Here is a 17,717-nt window from a genome sequence, read left to right as displayed (position 1 = left end):
CCCTGGACCCTCCATGTTGTTTTCCAGAGGGACTGACCTAGGCCACCTTCCACCAGAGCGAATAAGGCTCCTTTTCCCCCACATCCCCACAACACTGGTTGTCCCATCTCTTTGATACCTGCCATTGTCCCTGGTGTGAGGTGATACCTCGTTGTCACTTTAATTTGCATTTCTCTGATAGTAAGTGACAATGAACATGTCTTCTATTGGACCCACAATCAGAGCTGCATTATGAAGAGGAGGTGACCCCAAACTCCTGGGGGAGAGGAGACCCACCCCATTCTGGGACGACAGACTAAACAGAAAGCTCCCCCCGCCCCCCACCCTGGACCCCTCCTCCTTTTGGGGGCTGAAGTCACTTCAGGGCCATGAGTGTGAGCTACTGGGACACTGTGTCCAGACCCCTGCAGTCTGCTGGGGGAAGCAGCCTTGGCCCCTGGGGACAGCCAGCTCTCCCACCCCTCCCCTCTCCCGCAGCCCTTTCCAGGCCTCTGCTCCTGCTCGGGCCTCGCCCTGCTCTCGTCTTCCTGCCTCCTCGCCCACCTCCTTCCTAGGTGGGAAGGCGGGAGCGAGGGCAGGAGATCACCGGGATCCTCCTCCAGCTCCTTCCTGACGTGACTCCAGCCCTCACCCCCACCAGCTGGGGTGCGGGACGGCTGAGCATGATGTCCGGGGGTGCGGCAAGTGGTGGGCACAGGCTGGGGTGGCAGAGATGAGCAGGGAGCAGGCCCCAGGTGGGGAGGGGAGACCCTGAGCCATGGGGCTTTCTCAGCCAGGGCCCCTCTCGGCATTAGAGCCGGTGGCAAGAGGAAACTGCGAAACTGGAACACAGGGAGAAGGGGCCCAGCGGGGCGTGGGGGCTGGGGGTCAGCCAGTCCTGCAGGCCCCTGTGGCCAGCTCCCCTTTGCAGTGGTTTCTTTGGGCGCAGTTGGGAGGCGCAACCTATGATGCCAGGGGCTACTCCTGGCTCTGTGCTCCAGGGCCGTTTCTGGCAGGGCCCCGTAGGGTGCAGGAATCGAACCCAGGTGGCGACGAACAAGGCAAGCGCCCTCCCCACTGTCCGATCTCTCTGGCTCCCATAGCGGCTTCCTTCCCGCTCCGAGGCAGGCGCGGAACACACACCAGACTCGGGCTGGCCTATGTTCTTTATTCCCCCTGTACCACCTGGCACAGCACAGGGCCTGCCCCCCCAGGAATGCCCCCCACCCCCCTCCACGGCAGGCTTGGACCTCTTCTGCTCCCGCTAGCCCGGCCTGTCCACCAGCGCGCTGCACAGGCACTTGTAGAGGTCGATATACTGCTCCTGGGGACAGACACGGGGAGGAGCCTCGCCCTGCCGGCCTCAAGCTCAGGCCCCCAGGCATGGCCTGGCCACGGCGCCGCCCACCCTCTTCCCCTGACAGGGCCCCCGGGGCCCCTCACCAGCGTGGGGGTCATGAGGCCACAGGCCTGTGACTGCTGCAAGGCCACGCTGAAGACGTCCACGGTGCAGTCCGCCCCCGCCTGCTGCAACAGCCGGTCTAGAGCCAGGAAGGTGGTCAGCTGTGCTATGCCCTTGCTGCAACGGACCCAGAGTCAGGGGGGGTGCGGGGGAGGGGTGGTCCGCGTCGAGTCTGGGGGCTGGGAAGGGCAACGCCTCTCTGTGCCAGCCGGCCCGAGCCCTGAAAGTCATCTAACGCCAGGGCAAGGAGAGACTCCAAGGACACCCAGGCCCCCAGGCCCTGGCCCTGGCCACCTCAGAGTGCCCGAGCACCAATCGGAGGGGTACCCCAAGGATCCAGCGGGGGTGTGGCCCCCAAATAAAACAGACAAAATACAACTGATCCCTAAGGGCTGAGGGCCCACGTTGGCCACTGCGGGGCTGGGCTCCCGAGGGCCCCCGGGCCCGGCTGGCCCCCACCCGCACCTGGAGTGACTGAGCAGGGTCTGTGGCTTCTTCTGGTCCTGAGAGCAGCAGCGGTCCACGGCCGTCAGGAAGGCCAGCAGGGTGGTGGCGGGGAGCTCCTGGCCCGGCTCCGCGCTGGGCATCTGCAGCCGCTGGACCTGCCTCTCGGTCCCGCTCGGCCCCTGCAGGCAGGATGCAGCATGGGGTTCGGGGTGCAGCCAGAAGCTGCCCATCCCGCCCTGCCCTGCCCTGCCCCCCCACCCCACACCTACATGACAGACGCGCAGGAGGGTGCAGGGCCAGCCCGACGCGCTGCTCTCGGTCACCCAGTGCACGGTGACCACGTTGGGGAGGACCACGGGCTGCCTCTCGCTTGGCCAGAGCTCCTGTGGGGCACGGTCACGCTGCAGGCAGCCACCCCCCAGGGCCCCCGAGCCCCACACCCGGGGCCTCCCCGATGCTGCCCGCCCCTCACCTTGTCCCCGGCGTCGGGCGGGCACAGGGAGACCAGCACGTGGGCCCCGTGCTCCCACACCAGCTCCCACAGCTCCTGGGGCCGGGCAGGCCCCGTCAGCACCACGTGGTCATGGCCGGAAGTGCCCCCCTGCGGAGCGCAGCCCGGTTGGCACCTGGGGGTGGCAGGGAGCACAGCGGGCAGAGCGGGCGGAGTGGGCACGGGGTCTACTCACAGGGAAAAGCCAGGCCTCGGGCGCCCCTCCGGGGGGACCCTCCTTCTGCTGCCCCCTCTCTTCCGAAACAAAGCATCCTGGACAATGGGCATCTGGAGAATGGGGGAGGGCCGGGAGAGCGGGTGACCACAGCGCCCCCAGACGGGGCCCCGGGCCCGCTCCCAGCACGCCCGCCCACCCGTGCACTCACAGGGGACCAGGTCCTGCTCGTAGCCAGGAGGGGGCACGGGGCAGTGGGTGTGGTCCTGGACGGCCTGCAGCAGGAGCTGGGGGGTGGACAGGGCACCCTGAGACTTGCCCACCTCAGCCGCCCACGAGGGCCTCCTGCCCTCCCCCCACACACACTTGATGCCCACCTTATACTCCTTCACGAAGCCTGCGTTGCCGTGGGCTGCCCTCTTGGCGCAGGCCTGCTCGAAGCTGGCCACCGGGATGGGCTCGGACCAGCGGCTGGGGCAGTGAGGGGGACCCCAATTCTGGCTGCCCATCTTCTCCGCTCTGGCCATGGACAGAGTTCGGGAGACTGGCGAGCGTGGGGGGTGACAGGCACCCGGTGCCCCCACCGTGCCAGGGCCCCGGGGACTTACTCAGAGGTGTTGGGGGGTCCTTCCAGGATCTTGCTCAGGAGACAGCTGTGCAGGAAGATGTACTGGCTCTGGGGACGGGAGAGGGTCAGCACGCGGCCGGGCTTGGGGGCACGCAGGGCAGATTTTCTTTTCCTTTTCTTTTGTTTTTGGGTCACACCTAGCGATACTCAGGGCTTACTCCTGGCTCTATATCTGAGAATTACTCCTGACAGTGCTCAGGGGACCACGTGAGATGCCGGGGATCAAACCAAGGTCGGCTGCATGCAAGGCAAGTGCGGTCCCCACTGTACTCCCGCTCCAGCCTGCCATCGGGGGGCTTTTCTAACCAACCAGCAGAACAGGATCAGGCAGGCGGGAGCCCTCCCTGGGGGTCCCGCTGCCTCACCGGGGTCTGGCTCAGGAGGGGCCGGTGCATGCGCAGTGCGTACACAGCGCCTCACCGGGGTCTGGATCATGAGGGGCCGGTGCATGCGCAGTGCGTACACGGCGTTGAACACATCCACCGTCTGCTCCTCCTCCAGCTGCTGCAGCAGCCTCAGCAGCGCCACGAAAGTCCCTGTACGGCCCACGCCGGCACTGTGGGCACAGTCGGGGGGTGGGCGGGCGAGGAGGGCGGCGCCCAGACAGGACCCCACCGCCGCCCCACCTCCCTTGGGCCGCACCTGCAGTGCACCAGGATGGGCCCTGTGCCTTGGGAGGCTCGTGCCTGCGTCCGGACCAGCTCGGTGAAGGCCAGCAGGGGCGTGGGGGCCTCCGGCACGCCGTGGTCAGGCCAGGTGGTGAACTGCAGCTGCTTCACCCTGCGCTCTTGTTGCTGGGTGCCCTGTAGGGGGACGGCAGGGGGGCACAGAGGGAAGGGCGGCTTCCCCCCCCCACATCCCAGGACGCCCACTCAGCGCTTCAGATTTCCCCAGATCCCCGAGTCAGGGTGCTGCCTCCCCCCTCGGGCCGGGAGCTCTGTCTCCCCCGTCAGTCTGCAAAGCATCCTATGGGGAAAACCCAGGCAGAGGGGACGGGACCACCGGAGTCCCCGGGAGCCAGAGCTGGGGGAGGCAGGTGGAGAGGAGCGTCCTGCTCTACCCTCGGGGAACTGTCAGCTTCTGTGGCCACCAGGTCCCTGACAGGGCTGGGGGCTTCCAGTCCCCACTCCGGGAGAGACCCTGCCCCAAAGCCCTGCCCTCCCTGGACACCCACGTGCTGCAGCTGGAACTCCCGCTTGGTCCACTCATCCTCGGGCTCCTCGGCCAGGAGGTGGACAGTGATGTGCCCATGGGTGACAGGGTTGGGGTCAGCAGGCCAGTAATGCTCACACAGCACCTAGGTCGGAGGGGCCAAGAGGGAAAGGCTGCCCCGGGGGCCCCCCTCCCCACGCCCCCTTTCGGTCCCAGCCACAGTCCCGACCCTTCTCCAGAAGCCCAAGTCCCCTCCGGTCAGATGGCAGCACCCTTGCCCAGCCCCCCACAGCCTCCGTGTGAGGCCGGCTGGCCAGCCCTCTGGGCTCCCTGAACCCCGGGTTCTGAGTGGAGTAGGGTGCAGAGGAGGCACCCGCGGTAGTGGGAAGGTGGGGTGCCTCGGTCTCTCCTGGGGCGATACTCACCCTGTCTCACCCTCTGCCCTTTCTAGAACAACATTGAGAAACAGCAGAGACCAGAGGAAGCAGAGTCGAGCTGGGGGCTGCAGCCCTCGTTCCTGTTCATACCCTCAGACTGGAGTGGAGGGCCCTGAGGTCCCTTCCCCACCTCCCCATGGGCCTCCCTCCTGCTGATCCTTCCCAGGAGGGGGACTTGGGTGCCCCCTGGTGGCCACTGTGGGCAGCGCGCCGAGCTCACCCTGCCGTTCTCCATGCCCACTGTCAGCATGACAATCATGTGAATCTGCTGCTCCCACACCAGCCGCCAGAAGTCCTCCAGCGTCCTCTTGAGAGGCCCCTGGGTGGCGATGAACTCCTGCGGGTGGGCGTGCCCCTGCGGGGCGGGGAAGGGCACGTGGTGGCAGGTGGCACCTAGGTTCCAGAGCTCCCACAGGGGCGATAGCCCAGGTGCTCTCCCAGACCCTGTGCACATGTTCATGTGTGTGCAGGCACATGGGGTGCTTCCAAGACCTCATCCGGAAGGGACAAGACAAACTCATGGACATCTCAGGGACATGACGTGTCCGAGGAGCTTCCAGTCAGCCTTCCTGAAATCACACAGGCTGCTCCCGTCTGCAGACCCTTCCCGGGCTCCCCGCACAGAGCCCGGAGGCTGGACTCCAGCCCTTTTCTGGCCCATCTCGTCCACTGGCCTAAAGTCCGTCCCCTCTTTCTCTTTCAACATTCCTCTCATCCTCTGACATAGGATTCCCCCTCTTCCAAAGAAGACTGTCTTGATTTCTCAGATAGACCCAATTTCCCCTCTTAAACATGTCCTGGGCACCGTCCTTGTTTCCTTATTCCAGAACTGGTCACTGCACCCGCACAGGCTCAATAGTGAGGACTGATGGGGGTGGAGGGGGGAGCTCAGCCGCACGGCATTTGCCTTGCAAGTATGATTGATTGATTTGATTTGACTGATTGATTCCCCAGTTTGATTCCCCAGCACTGCTGGGGAAAGGAAAGAAAAGAAAAGGAAAGAAAGGGAAAGCAATGCTTCGGATCATCCTAAAGAAATACAGCTGCTGGTGCTGGTGGGCAGGATTCTGGTCAGGACGGGGCAGTGTGTATGGCAAACCATCTCTCCAGTGGCCCCCCACCAGCTCGTGGCCGCCCTTACCGGGATGAAATTGGCATTGATATAGTCAGAGTGGGGCTCCCCTTCCAGCTGGACCAGCCTAACCCGGGAATGGTCATCTGCAGATGACAGAGGCCATTCGGGGTCAGGCTCAAGGAGGCCCCGCCCCATCCAGATAGACCCCGCCCAGTCAGGCCCCGCCCTGCCCAGGCCCCGCCCACCCCCCCACCTCACCCAGGCCCCGCCCCTCGCGGGCCCCGCCCCCTCGCGGGCTCGCGCCTGACCCTCTGCACTCACAGGGCAGCACATGCGGGTAACGGTTCTTGGCGGCGTTGGCAGGATGCTGGGCCTCCAACCTGGGCTGCTCCCTGCCCACCTCCTTCAGCTCCTGTGCAGACGGGGAGCAGGCCTGGGGGCTGAGGCCACACAGACCCCCCAGACAGGGACAGGGCTAGGGCTGCTCCCCTCCTCCCCCTCTGGGGGCTCTCCTCCCGCTGGCGAGGGGGGGGGGAACGGCTACCTCAAACTCCTGGAAAAAGGCCTGGTTCGCATGCGCACTCTTGGCCTCGAAGCTCTGGCGGAAGCTGTGCAGCAGGATGGGCCGATGGGTCCGCCTGGTAGGAGAGGAGGAAGGGGACCCCCGGCCCTGAGCTTGGGGATGGAGCCCGCCGCGCATTGCTGGGGGCTGCGGGGGACCGCTGAGGCCGAGGGGCCCCAACATTCCGAGCCCCGTGCGTGCCAGTGGCAGAGGGAGGGGCGGAGGGGACAGGCAGAGGGAACGGGCGTGCACCCCCTGGAGCGGAGGGGCTGCCCTGCTCGGCGGGTGCTGGGCATTGTCCACCCGGCCTGGAGCCATGGCCAGAAGCCGGAGCAAAGCACAAACCTGTTGTGGGGAACAAGGAAAGGAGGAGGGCTGCGCTGAGGACCCCCAGGGGCTAGTCAGGGGAGAGGAGGCTGGAGGGAGATAAAGAAACTGGGGAGAGGGGAGGGGAGGAGGGAGACGAAGAGGGAGAAGGAAGAGAGAAATCAGGAGAGGAGGAGGGAGTGAAAGCTGAGTGGGCAGAGCCCTTGGAGCTGGAGAAAGGGCCTGGTGACCCTGTGACAAGGATGCTGGCCGCCCCGGAGACTCGCAGTGCCTGTCCAGGGCACAGTGTCCCCACTGGAGGGGGGAGGGGGAGGGGTGGTCTCACCGCAGGTTGTAAGCTGACAGCTCCTGGGAGAAACGCTTCTTGTCTGCCCTGAAGAGGAGTAGGAGGTTGTGGGGGGCCTCCTGGGGGAGACACCCCCTCCCCGACCCCTCCCCCACTCACCTCTGCCCCTTCACCCTTCGCCAGCAGCACACCAGGCCCAGCAGGGCACAGAGGATGAGGATACCGCCCCCCGTGATGCCCGCCACCACTGGGAAGGGCAGCACTGTCCAGGGGACGCTGGTCCGTGGCTCTGGGGGTTAGAGGAGGGGGCAGCGGAAGGGCCACACTTAGCAGTGAGCCAACTGTCCGGCAGTGACCTCACCCAGTGGAGGTGCACCCCCGCCCGCACCCCAAGTCTCAGGCGCCAAGTCCAGGCCAGAGACAGCTTTCCAAGGGGGACCACTGGAACAAGAACCCAGGCTCTCCAGCAAGACCCCCTGCCCGACTCTGCAAAGGAGAGGTTGAGCTTGGCTTCCTGAACCTTCTAGAACCATGCCGCCCCCTAGGACAACCCGCAGCACTTGAACTGTAGCCACTCCACGTTAAGATACAGCCAGGATGTCAAAGTCTTGGGAAGAGCCCGTGGTGATGACATTTTTAAAAGCTTGGTCACATGTTGACATGCTATTTCTGAGAGCGTGATTTAAATAAAATGTTACTAATCTTAAATTCCCTTTTCTTTGTACCTTTCGCTAATGTAGCTCCAAGGAAATTTTAAGGTATATATCTGGCTCTGCGTGGGGCGCTCCCCGCGTTTCCATGGGCCAGGGTTCTTCCAGAACCTGCCTGGCAGGAGCGACAGCCCGGGAAGGGGCGAGGGAGGCTCCTGGCAACAGCAGACCACCTCGATGACCACCCACCTCAGGGACACCTTTGTCCCCAGGGCTGGCTCCTCTGGGACGCCTCACATAGCTGCCCCCACTAGGATCTGAAGGAGCAGCCCCGCGCTGAGCCCCAGCCAGGACCCCCTACCTGAGAAGGCTGAGAAGGACATGGTGGTCTCAGGAGCAAGGTGTCTGGTAAAGGCCACGACGCTGAACCTGGGGACAAGAAAAGGGGCCCTCTGCTGGAGAGGGACGGGCCAGGCCACCCCAGGGAACCAGTCATGAGTCCAGACCCATGAGACCGAGCGCCCCCTCACGACTGAGCAGGGAGCCTTAGAAGTGGGGACTTTAAAATCCTTGACACTGGGGGCTGGAGTGATAGCATAGCGGGTAGGGTGTTTGCCGGGTTCAAATCCCAGCATCCCATATGGTCCCCTGAGCACCAGGAGTAAGCCCTGTGCATCGCCAGGTGTGACCCAAAAACCAAAAAAAAAATAATAAAATAAAATAAATTAATTAAAATCCTTGACACTGCCCTGCACGTGAGCCCCCAAACACCCCCCTCCTTAGTTAGAAAGCACCGTGGGGGCCAGAGCGATGGTAAACGGTGAGTAGGACGTTTGCTTGCACATGGCCATCCCTGGCATCCCATATGCCCCCCTCCCCCGCCCCAGCACTACCAGGAGTAATTCCTGAGTGCAGAGCCAGGAATACCCCCTGAGCATTGCCAGTGTGACACCCACCCCCGAAAAGAAAGAACGGTGGAAACAGCTGGTGCTCCCCAGGAAGCCCCTTCAGAACCATCCTACCAGTCTGGACACACGAGCCAGAGCAGGATTCTGGAGCAAGAACTTGTAAAGATGACACGGACAGTCTCAGCCCTCACCGATACTGGACGCCTGGCTTGAGTGGCCCGTTGCAGATCTCCCGGGTTTGGCCACAGTCTTCTGTGCCCACGGGCACCATCCAGGACCGTGGCACAGCCCAGGGCCCCGGGTAGAAGGGGTTCGGCAGCAGGATGGCCAGGTAGGAGTCCCGTTCTTGGTAGTAGTGGTGGTACCACGTATGGTTGATGGCTTCCGGGGGGGGCCGCGTTACTGGGAGCCGAGAGAGAGATGGGCAGAGCAGGGTGGGCTGTGCGGCCTGAGGGGCGCCCCCTTCTGTAGCCTGGTCCTACCCGTACCCAGCAGCAGCGCATTCTCGGTCTGCTTTCCTGGTGGCGGCTCAGTGTCGGCCGCCCCCAGTGAGCCCCCCACGCCCCTCCGGCACTCACGGGAGCCGTTGGTGGTGGCGATGATCCCGTACCACTGGATCTGCCCGTCGTCCTTCCCGAACATGCCTCGCGTGATGACCACGCCCATCCCCAGCCCAGGCTCCAACTGGGGGGCCACGGCTAGCTCCGGGGGGTGCCAGGCTGGAGATGGAGGGGGGGGCGGGCATCAGGTCCCTCGAGGTCTCCAGGGAGGGGCCAGCCAGCACCACCCCAGCACCTCCCGGTTCTGGGGCTGACGGATCAACAAGGAAGGGACCGGGCGTTTCCAGGTGCTGGGAACCACCGGGGCCCGCAGGCTCGGAGCAGGAGCAGATGAAGGGGCAGGGAGGCGGAGAGGGGGAGGGGGAGGCTGCCACCCCACCCCTGCTCACCCTCAGCAACAGTGCTGCACACCAGGGTGACCGTCCGGCTCCACAGGCCGTTCCTGCCCAGCACGGCAAGGCTGAGGCGGTAAGACGTGGCCGGCACCAGGCCGGTCAGCACCAGGGTGGCTCCAGAGACATTGGCCTGAAAGACGGGCTGTGCGCGGCCCCCTGCCTCCAGCTGCTCCGCCACCACCAGGCAGGCGCCCAGGTCCCCCTCGGGCATGGTCCAGTTCAGGGCCAGGCGAGTGGCCTTGGGCTGGCACAGCACGTCCTCCACAGGCCCGGGTTCTGTGGGGGACACGAACAGCCTAGCATTATAGGGCAGTGGGGTCAGCACACCCCAAAAGGATGGCGTCTGGACCAGGGGCTCTCGGAACCGCCCAGGAAAGGGCACCTATCTATCTACTTATCTGGGGGGTGGCCACAGCCGGGGGTGTCCAGGGGCTAGCCGCGACTGCTGGGGGACGTCCTGCTGGAGCTTGGGGAAGCACGAGGGGCCGGGATCGAACTCGGGCCCCCCCACACACTTGCAAAGCCCTGTTGCACTGTCTCCCCGGACTGGATGGGGCACTGATGCCCCTAGGCCGGGGTGGGCCTGGCCTGCGGGGGCAGCTGGTCAGGGATAGAAGAGGACAGCGGTCACCCCCGACATACCGACGGGCAGCAGCACGGGGTGTGTGGCCACCTCCAGCGGGCCGGCCCGGCACTGTACCGACAGAGAGAGGTTGCGTCCAGGCGTGAGGTCCCTGAGGACCAGGAGGGCTTGGCCCAACGTCAGCAGCTGCTCCCAGGAGAGGCGCTGGCCCTCGGAGAGGTGGGCATGGCACTGCCCCTGCCCCAGGGGGCCGCCGGCCCAGGCCAGGTTGATCACGGCCTTGCCCGCCTGCATGGACACCAGCAGTTCATTGGGCAGGACGGGGGCTGAGGAGAGAAGGCAGGTGGGGGACACCTGTGGGCAGGTGGCCACGCCGGGACTCACTGGCCCCCGGGCAGCCAAAGAGAGTCCAGAGTGCCAGTGACGGAGGGCACCCGGGCAGCCCTGCCCGCCCCCACTCACAGGTCCAGCCGGAGCTGCTGGTCGCTCTGTGCAGGGGCCCCGCCCGGGACACGACCTCCACCTCGTACCGCGTGCCGGGGATCAGATCCGAGAAGCTCACGCTGCCCACCTCGGCCTCTACAGAGCTGGTGCCCGCCGGGCTGCCCTCCCGGGACAGGGTTACCTGGTAGCCCTCCCGGCCCCCAGGACTGTGAGCCCAGGAGACCCGCAGCTGCGAGGGGCCTTCACTGGTCACATTCACCAGAGCCGGGGCAAGGGGGGCTGAGGAGAGAGCAAGATAAGGGGGTGCAGTGAAGAGAAAAGGAGGTGTTAGGGGCCCACTGTGCCCCCCACACCCAGGCTGAGGTCTTAGCCCCAACACCTCCGAATGTGGCTGTATCTGAGAGAAGTCAAAGTTTCCAAGGGCCGAGAGCCCCAGGGCCGAGGGCACGCGGGCAGGCAGGAGCCCCAGGTTACATCCCTGGCACTACACGGTCCCCAGCACCTCTGGGTATGGCCCCCAAGGATTAATAAGGTGATTGGGAAGGAAGGATAGTACACCGGGCAGGGGGTTTGCCTTGCACACGGTCAGCCCAGTCTTGATCCTCAGCTCCCCAAAGGGTCCGAGCCTGCCCCGTGTGATCCCCGAGTGCCCACCCAGGCGTAGCCCCGAGCAGGGCTGAGTGTGGCCCGCCCCCAAACAACTCATCTTCATGTTGGGGTGCAGGATTCAGAAGAGCTGACAGGTGTGTCCCCCTTAGCCTGTACCCAAGACCTCGGATCACACAGCCCGGCCCTTCAACAAGTTGGCAGCCCTGGTATGAATGGGAACCCATGGTTGCACCTGGTGTGAGTCAGGCCTCCGCTCCCACCCCACCCCTACCCCTGTCCCCTGCCTCCCAGGCCCATGCCCAAGGGGCTCTCAGATGGAACCAGGACGCTGCGGTGAGGGACAAGGTGCTCGAGGTCACCGAGTCTCCTTCTCCCAACAGCCAACTCGCAGGAAACGCGGGATTTGGGGTCAGAGGCGGAAGGTCTCTGCCAAGCCCACAGTGTCCAGGCCATCTCCCTGCCTCGCTGCTGGCCGGGGAGGGGGCGCAGGGATCCGGGTCACACTGGATTTAAGGCCGAAGAGCCCTCTGAGGGGTGCAGAGCCAAGTCAAGCCCCTTTCCCTCTCTGGGCCTCAGTTTCCCCCGTGTCTGCTGGGACTATCAAGAGAGCGCACAGTGGAAGATGGTGGGTGGGGGGTGGGCGTCAGTGAACAAAGGCTACTGCGCCTGGATGCACAGACCCCTCAAGCTGGGGGCCCAAGGGGCCCAGAGGAGACTGCGCAAGCCACCCAGCCTCCCAGAACACCGGGGTGCCGGCTGGGACGGCCACGACTGCCCCACAGGAGGGAGCGACAGGCCAGACGGCTCAAAGGGCGGCTGTCCCGGCTGTGCGGGGAGCCCCGGGTGTCAGCACGGGGAGGCCAGACGCCCACCCGAGAGCCCCCGTGCCGGGTGGGAGGGGCACTCACGCGTCCAGCCCGTGGCGTTGGCGCTGCTGCTCTCGTCCGGGCCCCGCAGGCTCCGCAGCTGTGCCAGGAACTCGGTGCCGGCCGGCAGCTGGGCCCAGGAGAAGTTCTGAGCCCCGGCCTCGAGCCTGGTCTCGGCGTCCAGGGTGAGGGGCCGCAGGCGGTACAGTCGCAGCCGGAAGCCGTCCCTGCCCCCTGGAGGGGCGTTCCAGGAGGCCCTCAGGGCGGGGGACTGGGAGGCCCATCCCAGGCTCAGGTTGGCGGGAGGGGCTGGGACTGCAAGACAGGGAAAAGCAGGTCACACCCACCCCTTCCAGCACTGCCGCCCCCAACACCCACCCCCCAAACCCAGCCTCCACCAGCCCAGAGAAGCTTCTAGAAAGTCATGGGCCTGCTTGCCACCTCATTTCCAAGGGACAGCCCCTGGAGGATGGGGGTACTGTTTTCACGGTCCCACCAGCAGCCCCCACGCCCCTCAGGGCCCTGGACTCTGGGCCCCTCCCTGGACTTTTCCCAGTTCACGGTCCTCCTCCAAAGACCCTTCTCAGAAGCTTCCTTTTGAGACCACGAACCCCATAAACCCCCAATATCCACCACCATTAACCAATAAGGTTGTATTTTCATATCAAAATATATCATGTTAGGGCTGGTGTGATATAGCACAACGGGTAGGGCATTTGCCTTGCACGCAGTCAACCTGGGTTCAATTTCCAGCATCCCATATGGTCCCCCAAGCAATGCCAGGAGTAATTTCTGCAGTGCATGAGCCAGGAGTAACCCCTGTGCATCGCTGGGTGTGACCCAAAAAGAAAAAAAAAACAAAAAAAAAACCATGCCTATTCCTATCAATGCAATTTACATTGTTATAGAATATAATGCAGAAATCTATATATATACATATATATAGAGAGAGAAGTTAATAGTTTTACTTAGGAAACGGGAGGACAGAGAGAAAAGACTGTGTCTCCAAGGAAAGGAAATTCCACACCCCATGTAGGACTCCAGCACCCAACGTGGGAGTCACTGGGTGTCTACATTACTATGTTCACCTATATATCATAACGGGCGCCCACATGATTATGTTAATCTATGGATCTTCACCAACCTAGACCATGACTGTGTTCTGAGAAATCCATTTCAAGTTTAAAATATCACACACCATAACACGCCCAAGACTCTGACTTGTGTCTGGTTCAGCCGCCTTCCGCATGCTGGGACCGCTGGACCGGGCCTGCAGCTGGGCAGAAGCCTGGTCCACAAAACCCACATCGCACAGAGTGCTGCCCCCCTCCTGGAACCCCGCGGCGCTGTTGTGCGGGTGGGAAGCGGGTGGGAAGAGGTTCCCCGCCCCCCCCCCCAGCGTCAGCGTCGCTTGCTCGTGGGATGGGAGCTGGGCGCCTGACAGAGGCACTCCGACGGGCTGTGTGACACCAGCCCAGAGGAGGTGGCACTCCAGGCACAGGCCCTGCTGAAGGCAAACGTCTCCCCACCGCCATCACGGTCCAGAATCTCCCCGCGACCGCTGCTAAGCTGGGGCATCTCTACTTAGAAAGCCGAGGTTTCCTCCCCGCCTTTTCTAGACGAGCGACCTTTCCTACTCTTTGACCTAGAGCCTAGCACCGTGCGTGGGAAACCAGAGGCGATCCTTAAGCATTGGTGGGAGAGACGATGGCCAGACAGGGAGTGGAGGTGGTGAATGCTTGCAGGGAATTGAGACGACCCCCCTCCTCCCTCGCCACGCGCCCCCGTCACAGGCCTGCAGAGGGTGCAGAGGAGCCAGGCGCCGCCCGCTGGCAGGAGATGGAACTGCGTGCGGGAGGGCCTGGGCGCCACAGGGTCCCCCAGAACTCACGGGTGCAGGCGCGGGTCCTCTGGGTGCTGGAGCTGCTGTTCCCCACCCAGGCCCACACAGACACGGAATAGCAGGACCCGGGCGTGAGGCCCCACAGAACCAGGCTGGTGTTTCCTGGACCCACGTCGATACGGCTGCCCGGGGACTTCCGTTCGCCCTCCTGACGCCAGGCGATGCCATAGCCTTCCAGCGGCCCCGGCGGTGCGGCCCAGCCAATGGCCAGCTCAGAGGGGCTGCCCCTGCCAGTGACTTCCAGGGACTGTGGGGGCAGAGGCCCTGAGAGAGGAGCATGGGTAAGGGGGCCATTCCAGGTCTGCTTCTCCCCAGCGGGCCCTCCCCTCCCCAGACCTCCGCCCCGCCCCCCGAGACAGGGCCAGGAGGCAGGGGGCACGGCGGCCATCCCTCACTGTGGCCTGAGACTGGGGGGGGGTTGGGTGATTTTCTTGCAGGGGCCACATCCAGCAGAGGCTGGGGGACCCGGCTCTTCCCTGCCACCACCAGAACAGGACCAGCAACGCTCAGAGGGCTGGGCTGTGCCCAGGATCAAACTTGGGGCCTCGCACTTGCTCGATAAGGCTCATCTCCAGCCCCTGGTAAGTGTATGAGAGGCGAGACTCCAGCCCCAGAGAGAGACCGGGGGTACCAGGAGATGCTGAGATGTCAGCGGGAGTCCCAGGCTCCCTCCACCCAAGGCAGCCCCCCCTCCCAAACACAGACAGGCCCCGTCCCGTCTTGCTGCAAGACCAGGCTGTGGACTCTGGACAGGACTCAGTTCCCAGAGGACGGGACTCGCCTCTCTCCATATGTCAGCGCCCCCCGGCGGGACCCCACCCCCGTGCCCATCAGCGCAGACTCACCATCCAGCCACACACTGGCCTGGGTGCTGGCGTGATAGGGCCCCGCCAGAGCCCTCAGCTCCAGAGTGTAGTGGCCCGGGGGCAGGGGCCCTGGGAGTGTGGTGTTGAGGGCCCCGGGGCCCAGGGAGGCGTTCCGCTGCATCTGTCCCGTGAGCCTCAGCGAGTACCCGTCCCGGGCCCCGGGCCCCGCCTGCCAACCCACCCAGAGCTCTGGGGGCCGGGGCACGAGCTCCAGGTCCAGGGGGGCAGCGGGGTCTGCAGAGGAAAGGAGGAAGCCCCGTCAGCGCCACGGGGAGCCCTCCCTGTGCCAGCTCCCGTGCCTCACGAGCTCTCCTCTGGACCCAGCGCCTCCGTGGGCGGCCCTGGGAGGAAGCAGGGCGCAAAGCCCACCACGCATGCCCAGCGGCCCTGGTGGCCTCACCTGCCGTCACGTGGGCGCTCACGGGCCCCTCACCCCCGGCTTGACACAAGGCAGCTGGCCCGGGGCCTGTGCTTCTCTGAGCCAAGGGGGCTACATCCACCTGGACCCAGGGCATCCGGCCACGTCCAGCTCCACTTCCCACCCTTTGAGCCACGGGCCTTGGGGCCTTTCTCTCCAACCGGCAGTTCCCCGCCCTGCCCCCACCATCACCCTGAAGGGATAATCTGACGCGCTCAATGAGGAAGCACCCAGAAAGCACCCGCCCAGACCCGGCACACTGAAGTGCCCGAGCAGCACCCACTTTCCCGGGGGCAGGGGAATTCCCTGAGAGCCTCGCTTCGCCCCTGCCGGGACCCCCGACGAACCCCGCTGTGTGTGCAGTCCAGGGGATCAGCCTCCGCTGGCTCCCCCACTTCCTCTGAGCTACTCACAGGTCCACTCGATGGCACGGGGACCCCCTGTCCCATAGGGCCCCGCAGTGGCTCTCAGCGTGAGCTCATAGCGGGTGCCCGGGCTGAGGTGCCGGAAGGTGTGGTTGGTGGTCCCCCGCCTGGCCACCGCCGTGAGGTTGGTGCCACCCAGATCTCTGAGCGTCAGGTGGAGCCAGGCGGCCCCCTCAGACCCGTTCCAAGAGGCCTGCAGGACGGTCGTGCCCAGGGCGCGCAGCGTCAGCTCTGCGGGGGCCACCGGAGCTAGAGGGAGGAGAGAGCAAAGCCAGGCGGGAGGGAGGGTCCCGGAGTGCAACCGGGCACTGGCTCTGCACGCCGGGACCCCAGAGCCCCGCGCCCCGGACATGGGGCTCTGAACTGCGCCCACCACTCCTGGCTTGGCTGCCAACCCACGGCCGCCCCAGTGTCCGCCTTACCCGTCCACTGCTGGGCGCTGGTCCTGGCGCTCAGAGTGCCCGCCCGAGCGGTGACCTCCACCACGTACTCGCTCCCCGGCAGGAGGTCGTGAAAGGTGTAAGCCAGGGTGCCCGGGGCCAGGGTGACGTTCTGTGCCCAAGCCTGGGACTCGGGCTGGTGGAGGAGGAGCTGGAGGCCATCCTGCTGGCCGGGGGCAGCGTCCCAGGTGGCCTCCAGGCTGGCGGGGCCGGCGGCGGGGCGGAGCTGCAGGTTGCCTACTGGTGCGGGAGCTGCACGCGGGGGACAGAAGCCCCAAGCTCAGGGCTGAGGGCCCCCCCCCCGCACCGGCCGCTTGCCCCCCGCCCTGGGCCACCTACCACCTACGTGTCTGGGTCGTGAGGGTGACGGTGACGTTCTGCCCACACGGTCGCAGGGCCGTGACCTCCAGGCGGTATGGGCTTCCTGGCACCAGGTCCGAGAACTCGAAGCTGGAAGCGTTGGTGTGGGCCTGGATCTGACGGCCTTCGGGGGACCCCGGGGTGCCCAGAGCCGTGAGCCGGAGCACGTGTCCCGCCCCGCCTGGCTCTGGTGAGGCCCAGCTCAGAAGGAGGCTCGTGGGCCTCCCCTGGCTGCTGACGTTCACTTCCAGGGGTGGTCCTGGAAAAAAGGGGGCACGCTCAGAGGCTCGCCCCACTGCCTGCCCCGACAGAGCAGAGGAAGGCGGCACCGGGCTGAAGGAGTGTCCCCTGGGGCACAGGAGCTAGGGGACAGGCACCTTTGCGCCCCATTCAGTCCCAGCACCATTGGGGTGTCTCTGGGGGTAACATCACAGAGGCACTGCCTCCTAGGGACCCCACACTCAACCGTCCGTTCCAGTTGGCTGAGAATCACCAGGCGGGGCCCCCTAAGCACTGCTTAGGAACCCCCCCAATGAACAGAAGTTGGCACTAGCCCCCCCACGCCCCCATGCCCTCCTGCCACCCCCGACTCTCACCAAAGACGCCTACCTCCTGGGTGCCCATCCCGGGGGGACAGGGAGCCGCACGTGTCACTGTCTTCCTGCAGGAAAGGGCAGCGGGGAGGGGGACCTCTGGGGTGCAGGCCGTGGTGTGAGGCAGTGGGGGCAGCCCTTGGGGACATGCCCCAGACCCGCCCCAGGCCTCCCCAGGGCACCCCCAGGGCGAGGATGCTGCCGGTGGGCTCAGTCCCTCCCCCCCACCCCACACTCCCCCGTGGGCTGCTTGGGCCTAATGCGGACCAGCTGTGGGGCCCACAGAGCAGGGGGCCGTGGGGGCTGGGTGGGCCCTGGGAATGGGGTGCCCGCTCTCCCTGCCTGCCCCCAGGACCCCCGTACCTTGGCCAGGAAGCCCCGGAGCCAGAGGAGCACGGAGATCAGCACCGGGGGCCTCATGCCGGCGTCTGCAGACAGTAGGGAGGAGTGGGGAGGAGCCTGCATCCCGCTCCCCTGCCCCGCTGGCTGGCAGGCTCACGGCAGGCAGGAGGGCCGAGCAGCCCTGCCCCCCCAGCCCAGCCTGACCCCCACCGCCCGGCCGGGGGCCCGGGAGGGGAGAGGCGGGACTGGCGGGGGGCCCAGAGGCTGCGGACAGACCCCTCCCTACCCCTTCGCCCCACGCCCAGGAGGAACGGCCTGAGCTGGGGGCCGTGGGG

General features: G+C 65.3%; 2 protein-coding genes across 3 annotated transcripts in view; one reads left to right on the top strand and one right to left on the bottom strand.

Moving 5' to 3' along the window:
* The window catches only part of PTPN7 (protein tyrosine phosphatase non-receptor type 7), a 39,031-nt gene that overhangs the window by 2,758 nt on the left and 18,556 nt on the right, over positions 1-17,717 (top strand). The window contains exon 1 of one of the 2 annotated variants that reach the window (XM_055144617.1): positions 14,465-14,519. The exons of the other annotated variant lie outside the window; for it this stretch is intronic. The gene's annotated coding sequence lies outside the window, so the exon portion shown is untranslated. Of the gene's footprint in view, positions 1-14,464; positions 14,520-17,717 lie in introns of those variants that run through there. 2 annotated transcript variants of the gene reach the window in all.
* Positions 1,208-17,460, bottom strand: LOC101546289 (receptor-type tyrosine-protein phosphatase V-like). Its single transcript, XM_055144218.1, has 32 exons — positions 17,404-17,460; positions 17,057-17,108; positions 16,434-16,706; positions 16,070-16,339; positions 15,636-15,896; positions 14,784-15,038; positions 13,927-14,202; positions 12,078-12,350; positions 10,579-10,839; positions 10,176-10,442; positions 9,528-9,809; positions 9,157-9,297; positions 8,770-8,980; positions 8,032-8,099; positions 7,180-7,309; positions 7,060-7,107; positions 6,390-6,483; positions 6,167-6,257; positions 5,912-5,988; positions 4,991-5,125; positions 4,356-4,478; positions 3,824-3,984; positions 3,602-3,737; positions 3,162-3,229; positions 2,931-3,072; positions 2,765-2,840; positions 2,575-2,666; positions 2,361-2,489; positions 2,158-2,271; positions 1,907-2,067; positions 1,423-1,558; positions 1,208-1,303 (listed from the first exon to the last, which is right to left on the bottom strand). The coding sequence occupies exons 1-32, from the start codon at positions 17,458-17,460 to the stop codon at positions 1,244-1,246; spliced, it is 4,920 nt and encodes a 1,639-aa protein (XP_055000193.1). The 3' UTR covers positions 1,208-1,243.

This window comes from Sorex araneus, chromosome 7 (assembly GCF_027595985.1).
Source record: "Sorex araneus isolate mSorAra2 chromosome 7, mSorAra2.pri, whole genome shotgun sequence".
Classification (NCBI taxonomy): Eukaryota; Metazoa; Chordata; class Mammalia; order Eulipotyphla; family Soricidae; genus Sorex; species Sorex araneus.
The sequence above is the reverse complement of the archived record's forward strand: the minus strand, read 5'-3'. Positions and strand labels throughout refer to the sequence as shown.

Excerpts from the sequence above, each read along its gene's own strand:
- LOC101546289 (XM_055144218.1), bottom strand. The coding sequence starts at position 17,460 with ATGAGGCCCCCGGTGCTGATCTCCGTGCTCCTCTGGCTCCGGGGCTTC. Across the intron at positions 6,258-6,389 it reads CCTTTTTCCAGGAGTTTGAG|GAGCTGAAGGAGGTGGGCAG; the intron begins GTAGCCGTTCCC and ends CCGTCTGCACAG. Across the intron at positions 5,126-5,911 it reads TCAATGCCAATTTCATCCCG|GGGCACGCCCACCCGCAGGA; the intron begins GTAAGGGCGGCC and ends CCCGCCCCGCAG.